This window comes from Chlorella variabilis (genome assembly GCF_000147415.1).
Source record: "Chlorella variabilis unplaced genomic scaffold CHLNCscaffold_12, whole genome shotgun sequence".
NCBI lineage: Eukaryota > Viridiplantae > Chlorophyta > Trebouxiophyceae > Chlorellales > Chlorellaceae > Chlorella > Chlorella variabilis.
Window position 1 is genome coordinate 723,729 of NW_005435076.1, and position 18,451 is coordinate 742,179.

At 68.1% G+C, this 18,451-nt stretch overlaps 7 protein-coding genes across 7 annotated transcripts in view; 4 read left to right on the plus strand and 3 right to left on the minus strand.

Annotated features, from left to right (window-relative positions):
• The window catches only part of CHLNCDRAFT_134842 (hypothetical protein), a gene marked incomplete at both ends in the record, with an annotated part of 2,952 nt that extends 745 nt beyond the window's left edge, over positions 1-2,207 (plus strand). The window contains 6 exons of the mRNA XM_005846867.1: positions 50-293; positions 487-621; positions 798-1,029; positions 1,227-1,335; positions 1,528-1,852; positions 2,011-2,207. Coding sequence (XP_005846929.1) covers positions 50-293; positions 487-621; positions 798-1,029; positions 1,227-1,335; positions 1,528-1,852; positions 2,011-2,207 — 1,242 coding nt within the window. The remainder of the gene's footprint in view (positions 1-49; positions 294-486; positions 622-797; positions 1,030-1,226; positions 1,336-1,527; positions 1,853-2,010) is intronic.
• Positions 2,208-2,564: 357 nt separating this feature from the next.
• Positions 2,565-4,101, minus strand: CHLNCDRAFT_134843 (hypothetical protein; the record flags this gene model as incomplete). Its single annotated transcript, XM_005847057.1, has 3 exons — positions 2,565-3,592; positions 3,710-3,911; positions 4,060-4,101. The coding sequence occupies 3 exons, from the start codon at positions 4,099-4,101 to the stop codon at positions 2,565-2,567; spliced, it is 1,272 nt and encodes a 423-aa protein (XP_005847119.1).
• A 1,545-nt stretch (positions 4,102-5,646) lies between these two features.
• Positions 5,647-6,818, minus strand: CHLNCDRAFT_134845 (hypothetical protein; the record flags this gene model as incomplete). Its single annotated transcript, XM_005847058.1, has 4 exons — positions 5,647-5,732; positions 5,884-6,146; positions 6,243-6,377; positions 6,676-6,818. 4 exons carry the CDS (start codon positions 6,816-6,818, stop codon positions 5,647-5,649), a joined length of 627 nt encoding a protein of 208 aa, XP_005847120.1.
• Positions 6,819-8,924: 2,106 nt separating this feature from the next.
• Positions 8,925-9,986, plus strand: CHLNCDRAFT_12006 (hypothetical protein; the record flags this gene model as incomplete). Its single annotated transcript, XM_005846868.1, has 3 exons — positions 8,925-9,144; positions 9,268-9,545; positions 9,699-9,986. Coding segments are annotated over 3 exons (786 nt in total), but the record flags the coding sequence as incomplete, so codon positions are not given.
• A 3,550-nt stretch (positions 9,987-13,536) lies between these two features.
• CHLNCDRAFT_23974 (hypothetical protein) lies at positions 13,537-14,877 on the plus strand (the record flags this gene model as incomplete). The annotated part of the gene is made up of 4 exons (XM_005846869.1): positions 13,537-13,764; positions 13,951-14,253; positions 14,452-14,550; positions 14,695-14,877. Coding segments are annotated over 4 exons (813 nt in total), but the record flags the coding sequence as incomplete, so codon positions are not given.
• A 428-nt stretch (positions 14,878-15,305) lies between these two features.
• CHLNCDRAFT_134848 (hypothetical protein) lies at positions 15,306-15,995 on the plus strand (the record flags this gene model as incomplete). Its single annotated transcript, XM_005846870.1, has 4 exons — positions 15,306-15,321; positions 15,404-15,565; positions 15,675-15,859; positions 15,981-15,995. 4 exons carry the CDS (start codon positions 15,306-15,308, stop codon positions 15,993-15,995), a joined length of 378 nt encoding a protein of 125 aa, XP_005846932.1.
• Positions 15,996-16,927: 932 nt separating this feature from the next.
• On the minus strand, positions 16,928-18,209 carry CHLNCDRAFT_24126 (hypothetical protein; the record flags this gene model as incomplete). The annotated part of the gene is made up of 4 exons (XM_005847059.1): positions 16,928-17,072; positions 17,291-17,479; positions 17,639-17,783; positions 18,014-18,209. 4 exons carry the CDS (start codon positions 18,207-18,209, stop codon positions 16,928-16,930), a joined length of 675 nt encoding a protein of 224 aa, XP_005847121.1.
• Positions 18,210-18,451: the final 242 nt, after the last annotated feature.

Genomic DNA, 18,451 nt, shown 5'->3' on the forward strand with positions numbered 1-18,451 from the left:
AAAAAAACCCCCCCCCGGCCGCCCCCCCCCCCCCCCCCCCCCCTCGCAGTTCCCCGCCGCCGCGGCGCTGGCCTGCGTTGTCACCGGCCAGCCTCTTGTGGGGCTGCTGTTTGGCGGGGTGGCCGCCCTGGCCGCTTTTGTCTTCTACCTGTGGCGCGGACAGATTGAGCTGGCCACGCGCCTGCTGGGCGTGTCTGCGCACGGCCTGGCGGCCAACCCGGGAGTCATCACCGCCACCATCGCGCTCAACGTCGCTTCCATGGTCGCCATTGCCCCGCTCTGCGTGTTCCTGGGTGAGCAAGCTGCATGGGGGGCCAAGGCCCTTGGGCAGAGCGGCTCAGCCAGGAGGAAGCGCCCAGGACTCCTGCCTGCTCTCGTCTGGGCAATGCTGCGCTGGGTGTGCAATCCGCGCACACCACGCACCGACCCGCTACTGCGTGTCGCCATGTCCCAATACAATGCTGTGCCCCCTCCGCTGGCGTGCAGGCTTTGCCTTCATGAACGGCAAGGCGGTGCCCAACCCTTCGCGCGACCCTGGCGCCGCCACGTGCATCACCCCCGACGGCCAGCAGGTCCTGTGCTGCTCCTGGCAGCCCAACACATACGCCCAAGTGTACATGTGTGAGTGGAGCAAGCGTGCAGGGAGGCAGAAAGGCGGGACGGCGGCCTGGGGCCTGCATTTGTGGAACGCAGCCCAAGCGAGGTCGCGCCCTGATCGGGCAGCCGCCTGCCAGCTCGCCTGCCGTGACGCTCGCACACCCGCCCGCCTGCCTTGCCTGCCTGTCCCCGCCGTGCAGCCGGGGGCATGGTGACCCTGCTGTGGACCATGCTGCTGGCCAACCAGATCCGCGTGTTTGTGACGTCGGGCGCAGTGGCTCAGTGGTACTTTGCGCCGCCCGACGCGCTGTGCGCGCCGCGCGGCACCACCCTGCTGTCCTTCAAGCACGCCATGGGCCCCTCCTTTGGCTCCCTCTGCCTCTCCTCCCTCGTCCTCACCGTGTCGGAGATGCTGCGCAGCGCGATGGAGAAGTGAGTGGGAGGGGGGAGGGGCCAGAGGGGCTGCGGGGTGGGGCCATATAGTAGTGCCACGCCGGTTGATGGGGAGGCACCTGCCGCGCCCCGCCGGTGCTGCCGCACAGCCGTGCATGCCCGCTGAATGATGCACCGCCCCCCTTCCCACCCGCCGGCACCCCCGGCCCCGCTGCTGCCTCCCTGCCGCCCCGCAGCGCTCAGCAGCGGGACAGCGAGCGCGAGTTCAACGCGCTGATGCTGGTCAAGGTGTGCCTCATCTGCCTGGCGCAGTGCCTGCTGTCCATCCTGGAGTACATCACCAAGGTGGGGCGGCAGGGTGGGAGGCGGGAGGCGCTGAGGTGGGGGCGGGTAGGGGCTCGTATGCGTGGGCAGAGGGGTGCGAGGAGGGAGAGCTGGCTGCGCTGAGCTTGCGTGTGTCCCAGCTGCCACCGCACACATATCCTCGCTCACACATACCCACACCTGCTGCGCCCACCCCACCCGCTCCCCTGCCAGTTTGCCACGGTGATGATGGCGATCACGGGGGAGGCGTTTGTGGCGGCGGGGCGCCACGTCACCGACCTGCTGCTGCGCAACCTGCTCAACGCCTTTGCCTCCACGATCTGGTTCACCCCCATGGTCATCCGCATGGCCTGCTTCATGCTGTCCCTGGGCTGGGCCCTGCTGTCGGGGGGCACGTACTGGTACCTGCACCGCTCCAGCGCCGGCGTGGAGGCCACCCCGGGCCTCAACGCTGCCATCCTGGGCGCATCCGTCTACCTCATCACCCAGTTTGTGCTGTCCTTCCTGGGGGGCATCCTGCTGAGCGTGCTGGACGCAGGTGGGGCAGAGCGGGGCGGGCCGGGGCGCGGCGCGGCGCAGCGGGTGGGGGAGCTTGCTGTTGGTGGCAGCCAGCTGCTGCTCCATTCGCTGCACACTTGCACCTGCACCCCAGGCGCCACCCCTCACCTCCTCCCTGCCCCCCTCACCCCTGCGCAGTCTTCATCTGCTGGGCCATCGACCGCGACAGCCAGACCGTGTCCCACCCCGAGGTGTACGCCGTGTTCCAGGCGGTGCCCATCCCGGGGGCCGTGGTGGAGCAGCCAGACGGCGGCGTGTCGTACGGCGCGGGCCAGCAGCAAGCGGCGCCTGATGGGCCGCACCTGTACCAGCCGCCCGGCGTCGCGCACGTGTGAGCGCACCCCGGCCTTCTGGCGTCTGCACGCCTGGCGGTGATCAATGCCACCACAGAACGACAATGCATCCCACTTTTGCTGAGCATGGCAGCGGCAAGCGCGGCCATGCGATTTTGCTCTCCTCTCCGGTCCACAGGTTACTCCCGCCCCGCCTGTGCAGCCTGGCTTTGCATGTGCCCCAAACAGATGCCCACGTACGCATAGTGCTACTGTTGTTGAACCGAATTTTTGTAAAGTACAGCTGAACCGATTGGGATTGCAATGCAAAGGCGGTTGCAGAACAGGGCAGGACGCTCGAACAAGATGCGAGGAAAATCGGACAGCAAATCGTGTGAGGAAGCAGCACCAGGAGAAAACTCAGGAGATGAGGGATTGGACTGGGATGGCCAGCAGCAGGCCTGCCAGGCAGGAGGTGTTGAAGGTCAGCGTCATGACTGAGGCGGCCCGTGGGCCCAGGTGCGCCGGCACCAGGCGTGGCAGCAGCAGGAAGGCCCACACATTCACTGCTCCGCCGGCCAGCCACTGCGCCGCCACAAACGCGACCAGCAGCCAGTCGCTCTGCAGCGGCGCAGGCAGGTGGCCGGCAATGCGCAGCAGGGGCAGCGGCAGCAGCAAGAGCCTGAGGGCAGCCACCGACAGCACTGCGGCGGCGGGCGGCGGCCCGCTGGCCAGCTTTGGCAGCAGCCTGCCAGCGATGTCTGCAAGGGCGCGCACCCAGAACAGCACCACCGGCAGCATAGTGTGGCCGACAGCCCCAGAGGAGCGAAAGTGGGGGAACAGCGGGAAGAGCAGCATGGAGGTGGCGATGCTGATGCTGAGGGAGGCCGCGGCGGGCCACAGCGTGGTCAGCAGCGTGCGCTGCACGCCGGCGGCGTCGCCGCCATCCAGCAGCACCGAATCGTCGTCGTCGTCTACGGCGACGTGGTTGGAGCGCGCGCCGGCGGCGGCTGCTGCGGTGGACGACGCGGCGATGCCCTCTGCCAGCCAGGCGTGCACCTCGGGCTGCGCCCACTCATGCAGCAGCGGCTCAACCAGGGGCTCCTGGGCTGGCTGCTGCCGCCGCACAATGGCCATGGCTGCCGCCAGGGCTGCCGCGGTGATGGCCGCCACCGTGGCATACAGCACCAGCACCTTGTGCCAGGGGCACAGGGGCCCGATGCGCCAGCCTGCCTCCACCAGCAGCACCACCGGAGCCGAGCTGACGTAGCCCAGGGCCACCGCCACGGTGGCGCTGCCGCCGTCGTCCTGCTGCGTGGCCAGCTGGTAGCTGCTGCCGGCTGCTGCCGCGCTGAACACGCCCAGCGCCACCACCGCGCCCAGCAAGCACAGCAGGTGGCCCTGGACAAATGGGAAGGCCAGGAGGACCGCGGCACAGCCGCCAAAGCCTGCACACGCAGGGCAAGGAATGTGCAGGCGGCGGCAGCAGGTGGAGCGCAGGGCAGGCAAACACGGCAGGCAGGCCAGAGTTGCTTTCATGCATGAGCCTGGCACGCAGCCCGCACCTGCAGCCACGCGGAACGTGTTGGTGCGGCGCTTGCCGTAGCGCTGGTCAAAGTGCTCGTCAAAGGTGGCGCCCAGGAGCAGCAGCGGCACGCTGGGGAGGTAGAAGCAGATGTTGATCTTCAGCAGCACGTTGTTGCCCCATGCAGCGGCCAGCCGAGAGAGCTCGGAGCAGATGGCGACAAAGCCAATGGACACCGCCACCTGCCAGGGAGCGGGAGGGGACGGCAAGCGTGAGCACAAGGCTGCGTTGAGGAGGAGTGGGGTCGCTGGTTCGGCCCGTGAGCGATCGCGGCCTCCGAGCAGCGCGATTTGCGGGGTGTTTGAGCAAGCAAGCCGCAACGGCACCCACCCCTAGCAACCAAAAGGAGAATGGGGCGCCGGGGCGCCACATTGGACAAGGGATGTAGGCTGGTGGGGCTCGTAGCTAGTGCAGCACCAACCGCCGCAGCACCGGTGGGCGGGCGGGCGGGCCGGCCAGCGGCAGGGTGGACGCCAAGCAGTGGCAGGCAGGCGGAGGCTCGGTGCTGGCGTCCGTGCCCACTAGGGAGGGGAATGCGTCGCCAGGATAGCAAAATGCGGGCGAAAGAGGTGCAGCAGATTGGTAGGCAGCAGCTGTTGGTGACCTGTTTCCCTGCACTGCAATTGAATCGATCGCCAAGGCCGATCGTTCAGCTTCAGTTTCGCGCAAAGGCGCGTTGCACTACACCCGGTACAGTTGCATTTCGCGGCAGCGCGGGCTTGACGCTGCTCAGTTGATTGAGCTGATTAGTTAATCGATCGACACACTGGTAAATCTGTTGAACAGCGAGCCCCTGGTCTCCTTCAAACAGCATCACCTTGTAGCCGGCTAGCTGGGTACCTGTTTGCATGGAGGACTGAGGAAGGTGATTGTGAGATGCTGAGCACCCCAGCTGGTGAGCCGCCACTGCCTGTTGCGGACCGCCACTGCCGACCGCCGCCCACGAACGCCCTGCAGGCTTCCCTCCTCCGCAATGGTAGCAAGGTGCCTGGTGTTTGAGGCCAGGCTCCTGCGGGTCACGATGCAGACGCGTTTGATCTCATGCTTGCGGTGTCGTACAAGCAGCACGCCGCCCTGTTGCCAGGCCGGGAAGGGCAAGCGCAGGCCCACAGATCGGCAGAACAAAGCCAGCACTGCCCAAGCTGAGGAGGCAGCAATAAAGAAACGGCTCCGCCGCCGTCCGCTCGTCCTCACCGCCCACGCTCGCGAGCGCCTCGCCACCAGGTAGCCTGCCTCTGCCACTTGTGCGCGGCTGGCCGGCTTGCATGCAGCTCACCTGATGACAAGCCGCCAAGTGCCTGGGCGCAGAGACATGACAGAGGCGGATGTTGCCCACATCCTCTGGCACGGCGCCCTGAACCGCCAGCTGTCCACATTTGGGGGGCAGCAGGTGTTTGTGTTGGAAGGACCCGGAGCGCCAGACCCAGCAGCAGAGCCGTGCGTCCCACCGCAGCCAGGCGCTTGCAATGATGAGAGCATGCCAGGCCCCCAGCGAACGCCGCGAAAGGGCCGCCGGCTGCGCATCCTGTTTGCGCAGAACGAAAACGCTACCGTCGTTGTTTCCGCAATCGACTTGGACAGCGACACCTGAGAGTATATATAAAGTGGAGTGCCCCCTTTACTTGCACAGCAAACATAGGAAACGCAGAGTCTGAGCTGAGCTGTTCAGCCACACACATCAAAAGGCAGGCGCATGGGGCAGCAGTTTACATGCAGGGTGTGGGACTAGGTACAACTGCTGTAGGCCGGGCAGCACAGCCAGCAGCTACAACGCAATGGGCCCTGCCCATGAAAAGCCTAGGCAGGAACCTCGTCCACCCCCCCTGGTGTGGAGGGTGGGGGGCTAGTGCAGGGATGCAGTGGGGAGCTTTGTCACGTCAGGGCCGCTCCAGTACCACACTGTAGTGGCCTGGGCGGCTACACCAGCGGGGCTGGGAACTTGGGTGCGTCGTCGCGCTGCTGGCTGCTGTCCAGGGGCTGCGTGAGGTAGACCTTGGTGGGGTCTGTGGGATGGCAGCAGGGGCAGCCGCCTCAGTGAGAAGGGTGTCGTGGCGGTTGGCTGCGCCGCCTCACATGCAGGGCCGGCCATGCGCACCGAGCATGCACCAGCATGCAGGGAGCGCAATCGAGCCAGCACAGCGGTAGCGGGCTCACCACTGGGGTCCACCAGGGCCGTCTGCAGGAGCTGCTGGGGCGGCGCAGCCCCCGCCTCGGGCGCGGCGGTGGCCGGCGGCGGGTAGCCCACCCCTGCCGGCTGCTGGTACTGCTGCTGCTGCTGCATCCTGCTGGCTATGCTGCGCACGTAGGCGCAGGACCTGAAGAAGAATGGGATGAAGGTGCCCACGCCGCCATCCTTGAAGTACAGCGTCCACTGTACCGCCTCGCCGCCTGCCGGGCCACCATCCACCATGAAGCACCTGCACGCAGGGGCCCAGGCGGCGCGCGTCAGCAAACGCCATCTGCACTGGCACGCAGGGGCTGTCTGTGCTGCCTGCGCCGCACGCACCGCGCACCTGCCGCTCAAGTTGTTGGCGTTGAATATGGGCTGCTTGAAGTCCTCGTCGGTGATGAAGGCCAGCGGCAGCTCAAACGCGTGCAGCCCCGACGACGTGTCGGGCTTGTCCGCCACAAAGCACAGCCGCATGTTGCTGCGACACAGGCGGGCGGGAGCGTACTTTCAGGGACACCACCGAAAAAAAGAAGCATAGGTGCAATTTAGGCAGCAGTAAGGCCACAACTGATGCCTAAACCCTGAATTGAAGTGGCTATAAAAAACACACCTGAGGAATGCGGTGCCGCGTGCCGACCACCTGCGGACACATGTTCACTCTCAACCACAGGGAAGCAGCGGTACCCACAGCGCACTCGCAGACCTATTCTGCAACGCAATGAAGCCTCCACCGGCAAACCAAGCAGCCCCATGCCTCCGCAAAGCCAGCCACACACTTGTTGCCGCGTGTCCGCAGCGCGCCCCCCTCCAGCTTGATGTCTATGCAGCCGCGCGACAGACAGATTTGCTCGCCATGATAGGGCAGAGGGAAGGTGTGCCCATAGTAGGGGTCTTGGCACAGCGGAGGATTTGCTGCCATTGGATTTGCTCGCTATGCTTTGCTGCAAGCGGCGGTGATCCCGCGGTGATCGGCGGCCGGTGCGGCGGTGGCGACCTCGCTTCTCCTGCAGCGGGCGCCGCAGCCGGATCAGCAGTCTAAACCCAGCCGACCAGCAGCCTGCGGCCAGGGCAAACGAGTCCTTCGGCGCGCAAGGCCCACCTGTAGAAATCGGCGGCGGGTAGCAGCAGCCGGGGCGAGGGGTCTGGCAAGGTGTAAACAATTGGGTGCCCACGAAGCGGGAGGAGAGCCTCTCGAACCTAGCCGCCGTGCGAGCGGTACAGCCTTGGCCTGAAAAGGCCTGGGATGAGGGGATTTTCAGCGTTTGACATATGGGGAGGGAGCGTGGGCCCTTCCGGCGTCCCCACAGCACAGCCCCGACGAAGCACTTGCTTGTGGCGAACTGCGGCAACCCGAGCGAGCAGCAGCACGCGATTCGGGCTCTCTTCTGCAAGTTTGATCAAGCTGCTATCCTTACGATCCCCCCGGATGCGTCAGTCTGCTTTGTGACGCTGGCAACTGAGGCGGCGGCAGCGGCGGCGCAGGCGGCGCTCAACGGCACCTGCAGTGCAGCCCTGGGGGGCCACGGCCCGCTGGTGGTTGCATTTGCTGAGAGGAGGAAGGAGGGATGCCCTGCAACAGCAGTGCAGGAGGCACAGGTGGTGGCGGTCCTCACAGCGGCAGAGTGCAGCATCCCGGGCCTTTCCTTGCTCCTCGACTTCGTCAGCCCGGCAGATGAGGCGGCGCTGGTGCAGCTGGCTGACGCCGAGCAGCACTGGAGCCTCCTGGCCAAGCGCAGGGTGCTGCACTGGGGCCATGTGTTCGATTACGAGGTGAAGTGGTCGGTCTTGTTTGGGGTGGCTGAGAGACCATGTGGTGCGCTTTGACGGACCCGCTAACTGCCCTGGACCTGCCCTCTCAGCCCCACCCAGGCCACTCTCAAGCTCCTGCCTGCCTCCGCTGCATCCGCTGCATGCTGCAGACGCGGGGGGTCGGCCCGCCGCAGCACCCCATCCCAGCCGAGGCGCGGGCGGTGGCACGCCGCATCGAGGCGCTGCCGGGCGCTGTGGCAGTCGACCAGCTGACTGTGAATGAGTATGCGCCAGGCGTGGGGATCTCGCCGCACGTGGGTGAGCCAGCGCCGGGCCCTGAGCTGCTGGGGCCTGGGGCGGTTGCTGCCAGGGTGCTGTGGGCTGGCGCCTCTGCTTGGGCTGACGTGCCTGCCCGCCTCCCCGCAGAGACGCACTCCGCCTTCACTGGGGCCATCGCGTCGCTGAGCCTGGCGGGGACGGCTGCGATGGTGCTGCGCAAGGACGGGGAGCCGCCACGAGCGCTGTTCCTGCCGCCCCGCTCGCTGCTGCTCCTGGCCGGTGAGCTGGCAGGCACGCCGCTGCTCCATTCCCGGAGGAGATGGAGGCGTTGTGGCTGGGGGTAAGCTCAATGTGCTGCTGCACCGGGTTGATGCGCTTAGCCTGCTGCCGGCCTGCTGCGAACGGTGCAGGCGAGGCTCGCTACTGCTGGCAGCACTACATCCCGCACCGCAAGTCAGACCTGGTGGCGGCAGCGCAGCCAGGCGGCGCCCCACAGGCGGTGCCACGAGCCCAGCGCCGCGTCTCCTTCACATTTAGGCAGGCAAGCTTTAGCTATGAGCCTGGTGCCTGGTGACTCTGTTCGCACAGCGTGAGAACAGCTGCACATGAGGCTGCGCACCAGTGGCATTGTTTTCATTTGCCACCGGCTGGCGACCTGTCTGCTGCCTGCTGCTCCCTCCTGCAGGTCCGCGGCTTCCCCTGCGACTGCCCCTACCCGCAGTTCTGCGACAGCCAGCTGGCGCCGCTGGAGCCCACCCGCCTGGCCCTCCAGCGCATGATGCAGCAGGAACAGCAGCAGCAGGAGCAGCAGCAGGAACAGCAGCAGCAGGAGCAGCAGCAGGAACAGCAGCAGCAGGAGCAGATGCAGGAACAGCAGCAGCAGGATTCCCAGCGAGCAGCAGCACAGGGGAGTGCCCAGCCCCCTGCTCCGCCCGCTGCCGTCGCAGATGGGGCCTGCCCGGTCAGCGGCTCGCAGGGTGCGCTGGGTACCAGCCTGGACCGCCAGCTGGCGGACCTGGAGCAGCGGTATGTGCACAGCGTGTACGACGCCATCGCCCCCCACTTTGCGGCCACCCGCTTTGCGGTGTGGCCCCGGGTGCGCGCCTTCTTGGAGGCGCTGCCGCCGGGGGCGCTGGTGGCGGATGTGGGGTGCGGCAACGGCAAGTACTTTGGAGTGCGGCGGGACGCGTTTGTGCTGGGCAGTGACCGCAGCGAGGGTGAGAGCGAGGGGTGTGGGGTGCGGGAGGACTGCATGCGGGTGGGCGCGAGCCACTGGCTGACGGCCTGGTTACCACGCCCAGCAGTGACGCAGTCGATGCCGCACCCCGCGCCTGCTGCAGGCCTGGCCAGGGTCGCCGTGCGGCGGCTGGAGCCGGCGCCCGCCGGCGAGCGGCTGCGTGCTGACGTGGCGGTGGCCGACGGCCTGGCCCTGCCCTACCGCGGGGCCAGCTGCGACGGCGCGCTGTGCATTGCTGTGCTGCACCACATCGCCAGCCCCTCGCGCCGCCTGGCGCTGCTGGCCCAGCTTCTGCGCATCCTGCGGCCGGGCGGGCGGGCCCTGGTCACGGTGTGGGCCACCGAGCAGGAAAACATGCGCAAGGTGCGCGGCTGGCGCCCCGTCGCCGCGCCCGGCTGCGCTCTGGCAGAAGGTGCAGAGGCGGCAGGGGCAGCGGGCGCGGCAGCGGCGATTGATGGGGTGGCAGGCGCGGCAGAGCTGCCGGCGGCTTGCGCGGGCAGCGTAGGGGCTCAACCGGGGCAGGCGGCAGGTGAGGGGTCTGCAGTGGCCAGCGGCGACTACTTTGTGCCCTGGCACCTGCCCTTCCACCGCGCCGAGGCGGCGGCGGCGGCCAGGGAGGCCAACGACGGCGCCAGGCAGCACGCTGCTGCCGGGGAAGCAGCGGGGGCAGGGGCGCCAGCTGGCCCCCGCCTGGACGGCAGCAAGGGGGCGGTCGTGTTCCAGCGCTACTACCACCTGTTCGAGCGTGGCGAGCTGGATGGGCTGGTGCGCCGCCTGCCGGGCGCCGCCCTGGTGGACTCGTTTTACGACAAAGACAACTGGTGAGCTGGGTGGGGTTGCTGCGGGAAACTCCCTTGCTGTGGTGGTACCGCACTGCTTTGGTCTCCCCGCCACCCTTTTTGCACACCACACACCCTACGCACATGCACCCACCAACCAAGGAGCCACCTTCGCCGCCGCGCTTTCCGCAGGTGCTGCGTGTTTGAGAGGCAGGCGGCAGCGGCAGCGGCGCGGGAGGTCGCTTGTGTGCCCGCCGCCTAGCTATGCGAGTGTCAGGCTGTGCTGTAAGCGTTGATCGATGGTGACAAGATCATCAGGGCTGGTTAGAAGGACCCTGGCTGAGCGAGTGGGGTGCTGTTGCCACTAGCCTCACAGGCGGCGCCAAGCGCAAGCAGGTGGCGCCAGGTGCGCTGTGGGCATCGGCACCAATGCGGTGACGCGTTAGCATTTCTGGTCGCCCATCGGCCTGATTTTCAGATTGCAAGCGTGCACGTGCCCCACAGCTCCCAGCCGTGTTGCCAGAGAATGCCTGGAGAGCCTCCCAATCGCTGATCTCTTTCCTTGCATCACAACATGGCCACAATAGAAGCACAGGCCCCTGAGGCCGCCCCAGCGGGCCAGGAGGGGTTGGGAGGTGGGGGTAGCGCTCCAGACTCCGTCGTGATCCATCCTTTTCTCTACCCCTTCACTACGCTCAAGCGGATGGACAGGAAGGGACAGCAGCTAAGAAAACAGCTGGACAAGCACATCAACAAGGGGCTGTCAAAGCAAGACGCCAAGGAGGCCCAGGCATATGTGGAAAGCCTGGATGCGGCACGGGGAGCGCTGAACTCGGGTAGGGGATGGGGGCGCGACAGGCGGTGCCAGTCGCCGCCGCCTCCCCGCCCCCACCCGTCTGCCTTCCCTGCCTGCTGCTTCACCCAACCCTGCCCCTTGCCTGCAGCGCTGGAGTCTCCCAGTGTGTCGGACCAGGCAGTGACAGATGCGGCGGCCACCTACCTTAGCCTCCTGCTCGGCCTGGTCAGCAGCAGCGGCAGTGGAGACAGCGGAGCACCGGCCGATGTGGCCAATGCTGCGTCGCCTGACGAGGCGCTGTCAGCTGCCGAACGTGGCAATTCCTCCGCCTCCTCGCCCCTGACAGCGCCCGCCTCCAAGCTGCGCTGCGCGGTGCGCTTTGAGTGGAGCGAGGCGGTGGTGTCGCCGCCGCCAGGTGCCCCGCCCCGCACCTCGAACGCTGCCGACGCGCTGTTTGAGCTGGCTAGCGTGCTGGTGGCCACGGCGGTGCGGCTGATGCACGCGGCGGCGGCAGCCTGCGCCGACTCTGCTACCGGAGTTCTCACCCCGGCCAGCACGCGCGCGTACCAGCTGCTGCGCCAGGCCGCAGGCATGCTGGACTTTGTGGCGCAGAGCGTGGCACCGGCGCTGCCGGCAGGGCTGGGCGGCGCAGACACCGACCTGCACGTGCTGCGCGCGCTGTCCACGCTGGCGCTGGCAGACGCGCAGCAGCTCACCGTGCTGCGGGCGGTGGCCAAGGGCAATGCGCCCAGCTTGATCGCCTCGCTGGCCGCCGATTCTGCTGCGCTGTACAGCCAGGCATGCAGCCAGGTGCGCTCGCTGCCACAGGGCAGCTGCCCTGTAGTTGAGGGCGCTGCTTCCGGCGCAAGCTGCACACAACAAGCGGCGCTTCATGTGCGGGTTGCCTACCAACTGCCCATGCGCTGCCGTGCCCGTCACCTGCCTCTTCCGCCTCGCACTCGCGCTGCTGCAGCTGACATCATCGGCCGTGGTGGAGGCACGGAGCGGCAAGCTCTGGCAGTATGGACAGTACAAGCAGGTGGGCAGGCTGTGCGTAGCTTGGGCAAGCAGGGGTGCGGCAGGAAAGGCGCAGATCGGTGCATCATGGGTGTGTGGCGTGAAGCTGGATTTGACGAGCCTCTGCCATCCGCCCCGTTCACTCTGCCTGCCTCCCTGCCTCCCCTCTCCCATTCCTGGCAGGCGTACTGCCTGGCGTATGCGCACTGCTTCAGCGGCATCGCGCTGTGGAAGCAGCAGGACCAGTGCGGGGCGGGGCTGAAGAGCCTGGAGGCCGCCGCCGCGCAGCTGGTGGCGGCCAAGAAGGCGTCGGCGGGGTTTGACGCGGCGGCGCCCGCCTCCCTCAACCTGCACCACAGGCGGGTGGATGAGGAGCTGGACAGGGTGGTGTACGACTCGCAGAGGAGGATGCAGAGGGAGAATGACAGCGCGTACCTGCAGCCAGTGCCGGCCCAGGTGCCGGCGCTGCCCGAGGGCAGGCGCCTGGTGGGCAGCCTGCCGTACGCGCTGCCGCAGCCGGCGGCGGCGGCGAGGGAGGGCGTGGTGGAGCGATGCTTCACAGCTGGCCCGGCGCCGCCCGCAGCGCCCACCGACGCTCCCGCAGCGGTGGAGATGCACAGCGGGGCGGCTGCAGCAGCTGGCGCAGGCGCAGGCGCGGCGGCGGCGGCCACAGGCGCAACAGCAGCCGCGGCAGGCCCAGATGGCAAGGGCGAGGAGCAGGGCTGCTCCGTCTGCCGCTGGGTAGTGATGATTCTCTGCTTCCCCATCCTTTTAGTGCTGTGGGTGCTCGGCGCCATCGTCTGGGTCCTCCTCCTCCCCCTCAAGTGCTGCGTGCCATGCTGCGGTTTCCCGCTCCAGTGGGCAGCAGACGTTGTGCTTTGGCTCATGCGTGCGCCGGCTCGGGGGCTGCTGTGGGCCACTGGCAAGGAGGAGCAGAAGGAGGAGGGAGGCAAGGAGCAGCAGAAAAAGTGATGCATTTTCTATTTCTTGCCGAATTCCTTTTGTTGTTCTTAAATGACTATTTCAACTTGAATCAGATTGAACTCCAACCAACAACAGCCACACACACATACGGCGTGCCGCTGTCGGCAGCCGACGGTGCAAGGGCGGCCGCCGTGTCCGGCAGCATCAAACCTGCTGGGCAGCTGCTGTTTCGGCTCGCCCATGCCCAATGTGTCCCGGGTTGCTTCTTCCCCCCATCAGTAAGGCTGGGAGATGGCCATCTGGCGCTGGTCGGCCCAACTGGAAAACTCGGGTCATACATGGTCAAAGTTGGATTTCGTGTCTGTTCTCACATCGGTAATTATGGCAGCCCAAGTGATGGTTGTCTGCCGCGCTGGGGGGCCAGGGCCCCTCAATGCAAACCCTGCACGCGGCGCGTCTAGCAGCATGCGGCCGCTTGGCCTGCTTAGCACTCGCAGGCTCAATAGCAGGCTTACAAGGTGCGCTCACCCGCTGCGTCAGGCGTGCATGGATAGGGGGGTGCTGGCACTGCAAGGGCTGCCCGTTTTAACAGGGCGGGGCAAAGGCCTGCTAGGGCAACCCAGGGGCGCGGTCAGGGCTGGAATCCGCAAGGCGCCGAGCCGCCCTGCCCCAGGAGAGCGGCGGCGCCGCCTGCCGTCACCCCGCCCCCACGATTCGGCCCAGGCCGCAAGCTGGCGACACCCAGCACCGCTCCCCGCCCCATGCCTGCTGCCGCAGGCGGCGCGAGGCCCAGTGGATAGCGCAAGCCGGCGGCGGCGACGGCGGTAGCAGCGGCGCAGGCGGCAGCGGCGGCGGCGGCGGCGGCGGCGGCGGCGGCGACGACGAGGAGCCGGCGCCCGAGCCGGCGCCCAAGCCGGTGGCTGGCTGGAAGGGGTGGCAGGACCGGGTGGCCGCCGACCCCCAGTTTGTGTACAAGGTGGTCATCGAGCAGGTCATCGGCGTGTCAGCCAGCGTGGTGGGCGACATGGCCTCGCGCCCCAACTGGGGCCTCAAGGAGCTCGACTTTGTGTTTGCCACGCTGGTGGTGAGCTGGGGCTGGGGCCCGGGGCTGTGCGGTCATCAAAGGCTTGGTGGGAGCAAGCGGAGGGGGGCAGCTGCATGCAACGTGCCCATCGGGGTCCGCCCGCCGCCACGGCCTACCCGCCGCCCTGGCTATCCACGGCAGGCAGCCCGGCCCCTGACCCTTCCTGGCCCCCCTCCCCTCCCTCAGGTGGGCTCCATCGTCAACTTTGCGCTCATGTACCTGCTGGCACCCGTGGCCTCCGCCTCTGGCGCCGGCGCCCAGCTGGGCCTGGTGCAGAAGGTGTTTGGGGAGCACTACCTGCGCGCCTGGGCCGCCCCCACGGGCCACATGTTTGAGCCCGGCTTTGCGCTGGGCGCGCGCGCCGTCAACTTCGCCTACAAGGGCGCCGTCTTTGCCTTCATCGGCATGTGCGCGGGGCTGGTGGGCACCGCCACGTCCAACGGCCTGCTGGAGCTGCGCAAGAAGATGGATCCAGCCTTCCAGCCGCCGGTGGGTGGCAGCGGCATGTGGTGGCGGTGGTGTGGCGGGTGTGGTGGGCGGTGTGGTGTGTGCGCTGGGGCCCAGCGGGGCGCAACGTTGGTCAGGGACGGTGCAATGCTCGACTCGCAGCAATCGGAAGGATGTTTCCACCTCTGATGCCTGCCTGGCTGTCCGCCCCGCCCCCCGACCCCCTCCCCTGCCCCGCAGAACCAGCCCCCCAGCGTGCTGGGCAACGCGTCGTGCTGGGCGCTGCACATGGGCGTCTCCAGCAACGCACGCTACCAGATGCTCAACGGGCTGGACATGGTGCGCCCGCATGACAGCCCTGCCCTGTGTGGGAGACCTGTCGCCGCCTGCGCAGCCTGCGCAGCACCGCTGCCATGGCCCGGGGCCCGCCGGCCGCTCGCAGCTCGCCCACCGCTGCCTGCCTGCCGCTGCCCGCTGCTGCAGGTCCTGCAGCCGCTGGTCCCCTCCAGCGCCTTCCGCGTCGTCACATCCGTCATCCGCGGCCTGAACAACATGATTGGCGGCATCTCGTTTGTGATGGTGGCAAAGGCGCTGGGGGTGCAGAAGGCGGCGGAGCCGGCGCCCCCACCGGAGCCTGTGGGCAAGGGCAAGAAGAAGAAGAAGTGAACAAGATAAAAAATTAGCAAGCACTTGTAGAGCCCCACACCCTCCGATTCTTTGGGCGCGAGTCGCGGCGTTTGCACGACCGCGCTGCCGCACCCGGCCCCCCCCCCTGAACCTCCCTACCTCCCGTCTTCTCTGCCCTGTATCTGCATATGTTCGAGAACGAATTGTTTTGGCCTGTGTAATGCCTTGCCCCTTCGTCTGGAACAAGTGAGGCTAAGGGAGCACACGCAGCAGGGCGGGGCACGCCAGCGGAGCACAGCGCGGCAGCAAAGCGTGGCGTGATGATGCACCCGCAGCGCTTGGACCTTTGTGTTTGTTCTGGAGTTACTGAAAACCAGAGACAGTGTAATCAATGGGCGTTCAGGAAGAGAGCACACAGCCGACGAAGGTGAGGCGCGCTGCACACGGTGCTGCAATTTGCCACGCTGATGGCCATGATCGGACGTGGGATTGCAGCAATGCGGAACGCAACGACCGCCACAGCTGCAACCCGCTTCCGCCGCCACCGCCCTGCCACCGCCTCCAGGTGCCGACCACATCTGGGGCGCTGACGACGGCGAGGAGGAGCCTGGCCATGAACAGCTGGACCGAGAGTGGCGGGCACGGCGTGAGGAGCACTTCAGCGGCGGGTACAGGGAGGGGCTGGAGGCGGGCAAGCATGAGACGGTGCAGGAGGGGTTTGACGAAGGTGCGCCTCCGCCGCTTGCTGCTCCCCTGTTCCGCCTGCCTGGGCCTGCAAGCTGCCACCTGCCTGAAGCTGCAAACCAACCGGTGCGCTGCATGGACGCTGCATGCAGGGTATCGCCTGGGGGCGGCGGCCGGCTTTGAGTGCGGCGCAGCCCGCGGCGCAGCGGCGACGCTGCGCGCGCTGGCGCCGCGCCTGCCCGCAGACCTGCGCAGCAGGCTGCAGGAGGTGGAGCAGGAGCAGGGCCAGGGCGGGCAGCAGCTTGCAGACATGCCGTACCAGCAGCTGCAGCAGCAGGTGTGCAGCGGGTTGATGGCAGGGGCACCACCGCAGCCACCCGCAGCGGCAGCAGCCGCCCCCGTCCCCGGCTGCCAGCTGCTGCCGAGTGTGGATGCCTCCCTGCAGTCCCTCTGCTCAGCCTTGCGACGGGTAGGATTACAGCCGCCGGAAAAAGCTGTAATTGAGTAGGCAGTAAAGTAAGGGTGAATACAAACAGGAGAGGAAGCATCCCCGGCAGGAGCAAGCTGGGCCGGCAGGAGCAAGCTTGGAAAGCAGGCGGCGGGGCGTTGGCGTCTTGGATGCCTGGCCCCCACCAGCCTCTCTAGGCCCCCAAGGAGTATACAGAAATGTATCATGGGTGGGCCTGGCTGCCGCAAGCAGCCGGCCCGGCTTGGCGCTCATCCCGCGGGCGGCGCGCCGCCGTCACTTTGTCTCGCCGCCGCCGCCGCCGCGTCTGCCGCCGCCGCCACCTCGGCGTCGTCTGTGCCGCCGCCGATGATGGAGGACAGCTGGCGCAGCACGGCGGCGCCGCCGTTGACGCTGCTGGGCCGCCGTTTCGGCGGGCTGGCCCCTGCGCCCCCCAGGCCCGACAGCATGGAGGGGCTGGCTGACAGCCCCATCGTATCCGAGTCGCTCTCCTCCCCCAGCGTGCTGCGCCGCTCCGGGGAGAGGCAGGCGTCGGAGCCGCCGCCTGTGAGGGACGTGAGGCGGGAGCGGGAGACGGGGGTCTCGTCGCCGCCCAGGCCGCCGCCCAGGCCGCCGCCCACGCTGCCCCCCGCGCCCGTGGACAGGCTGGACAGGCCGCGCGGGATCTTGGTGGGCGACTCGCGCCTCAGGCTGGCCTCGGTGGCCAGCATGCGGCGCAGGCGGGAGATGATGGCGGCAAAGGTGGGGCGGTCGGCCGGGTCCTGCGCCCAGCACTCGCGCATCAGGCGCAGGTAGTCGTCGCCGCCGCCAAACATGGCGGTGGGCAGGTCCTCGGGCGCGGGCACCTGCGCGGCACGGGCACGGCGCGTCAGCAGCGCTCCTCGGGCAGCAGGCAGCGGATTGGTTGGCAGCCACAGGGGGCAGGCCAGCGCGCGGGCGTCAACGCAGCGTGCCGAAGACGATGCCTCGCCCCCAGCCCTTCACCTCTGGCCGCTTGGCGCTCTCGGTGACCATGGCCACCACCTGCCAGGGCCCGTACTCGTGGTAGGGCACCTGCCACGTCAGCACCTCCCACATGCAGATGCTGCAGGGGCAGGGGAGGGCGGGGAGGGGAGGCAGGGGGGGCACGCAAGCCAGCAGGGATCAGCGAGCGCCCTGCGCGCCACACAGGGCCCCGCCAGCGGGTGCAGCAGGGCAGGGCAGGGCAAGGGCAGGGGCAGGGGCAGGCACGGCCGGCAGGACAGGGGCCGGGCAGCGCGCTGCTGCTGCACCTCCCCACACCCTCCCCACACCCTCCCTCACCCGAAGCTGTAAACGTCCGAGGCGAAGGTGTAGCCCTTGCCCGACAGGATCTCGGGCGCCAGCCAGCGCGGGTTGGTGGCCGCCACGCTGGACAGCACCGCGCTGTCCTCCATGACGCGGCTGAGGTTGAAGTCGCACACGCGCACGCGCCAGTGCCGGTCCACCAGCAGGTTGGCGCTCTTCAGGTCCCTGGGGGGAGGCAGGTGGGGGGGAGGGGCGGGGCGCAGGGCACACACACATACTGGATCAGCTCAGTGCCCAGCAGCGGCAAGCATAGAAACCCACGCATCCGGGGCCCGCCATGCGCTGCCTCACACCCAGCCAGCCCCCCCCACCACCACCACCCACCTGTGTATGATGGGCGGCGAGCAGGAGTGCAGGTACAGCATGCCCTTGGCCGCATCCAGCGCCATGTTGAGGCGGCGCGCCCAGTCCAGCTGCGCCGCCAGCAGCGGCGAGGTGCGCGCCCGCTTGAGCACGTCGTTCAGGGAGCCTGCGCGCGCAGGGCAGCGGGCGGGGCAGGGGAGGGGGCACGGTCGGCGCCGTGTGGAAAGGGGGGCACGCCGTGCAGCCCATGCGCACCATACCAGCAGCCAGCTGGCCGGCGCCGGCGCCGGCCAGCCCTTGCCCTGCTGTCAGGCCTGGGCCTGTCGTCAGGAGGGGCGACCGCAGGCCTCCCTCCCCCGTCCTCCCAGGGCCCACCCCCACCCCTGCGACCCCCACCCCCACCTCTGGCGCAGTACTCTGTGACCACGGCGGGCGGGTCCAGGCAGACGCCCAGGTACATGACGATGGAGGGGTGGCGCAGCGAGGCCATCATGGCCGCCTCCTTCTGCAGCGAGTCGTACAGCGGGTGGCCCTTGGAGGCGGCGGCGTCCGGGAACTCGTCGTCAAGGCCGGGGGAGGTGCCGGTGCCCATGGCGCCCAGCACCTTGACCGCCACCGTCGTCTCCCGCCACTTGGCCAGGTACACCTGCGGGCAGGCGGGGAGGGAGGGAGGAACGGAGTGGGCGGGAGGGGAGGGGCGGGGCGGGGCGCAGCCGGCAAGTCATCGAGGGCAGGCAAGCGCTGTGCACGGAGGCGCGGCTGGCCAGATGCGATGCTGCATCTCCTCTCATCCGCACACTCCACAACGCTCCCCACCCCCACCCCACCACCCCC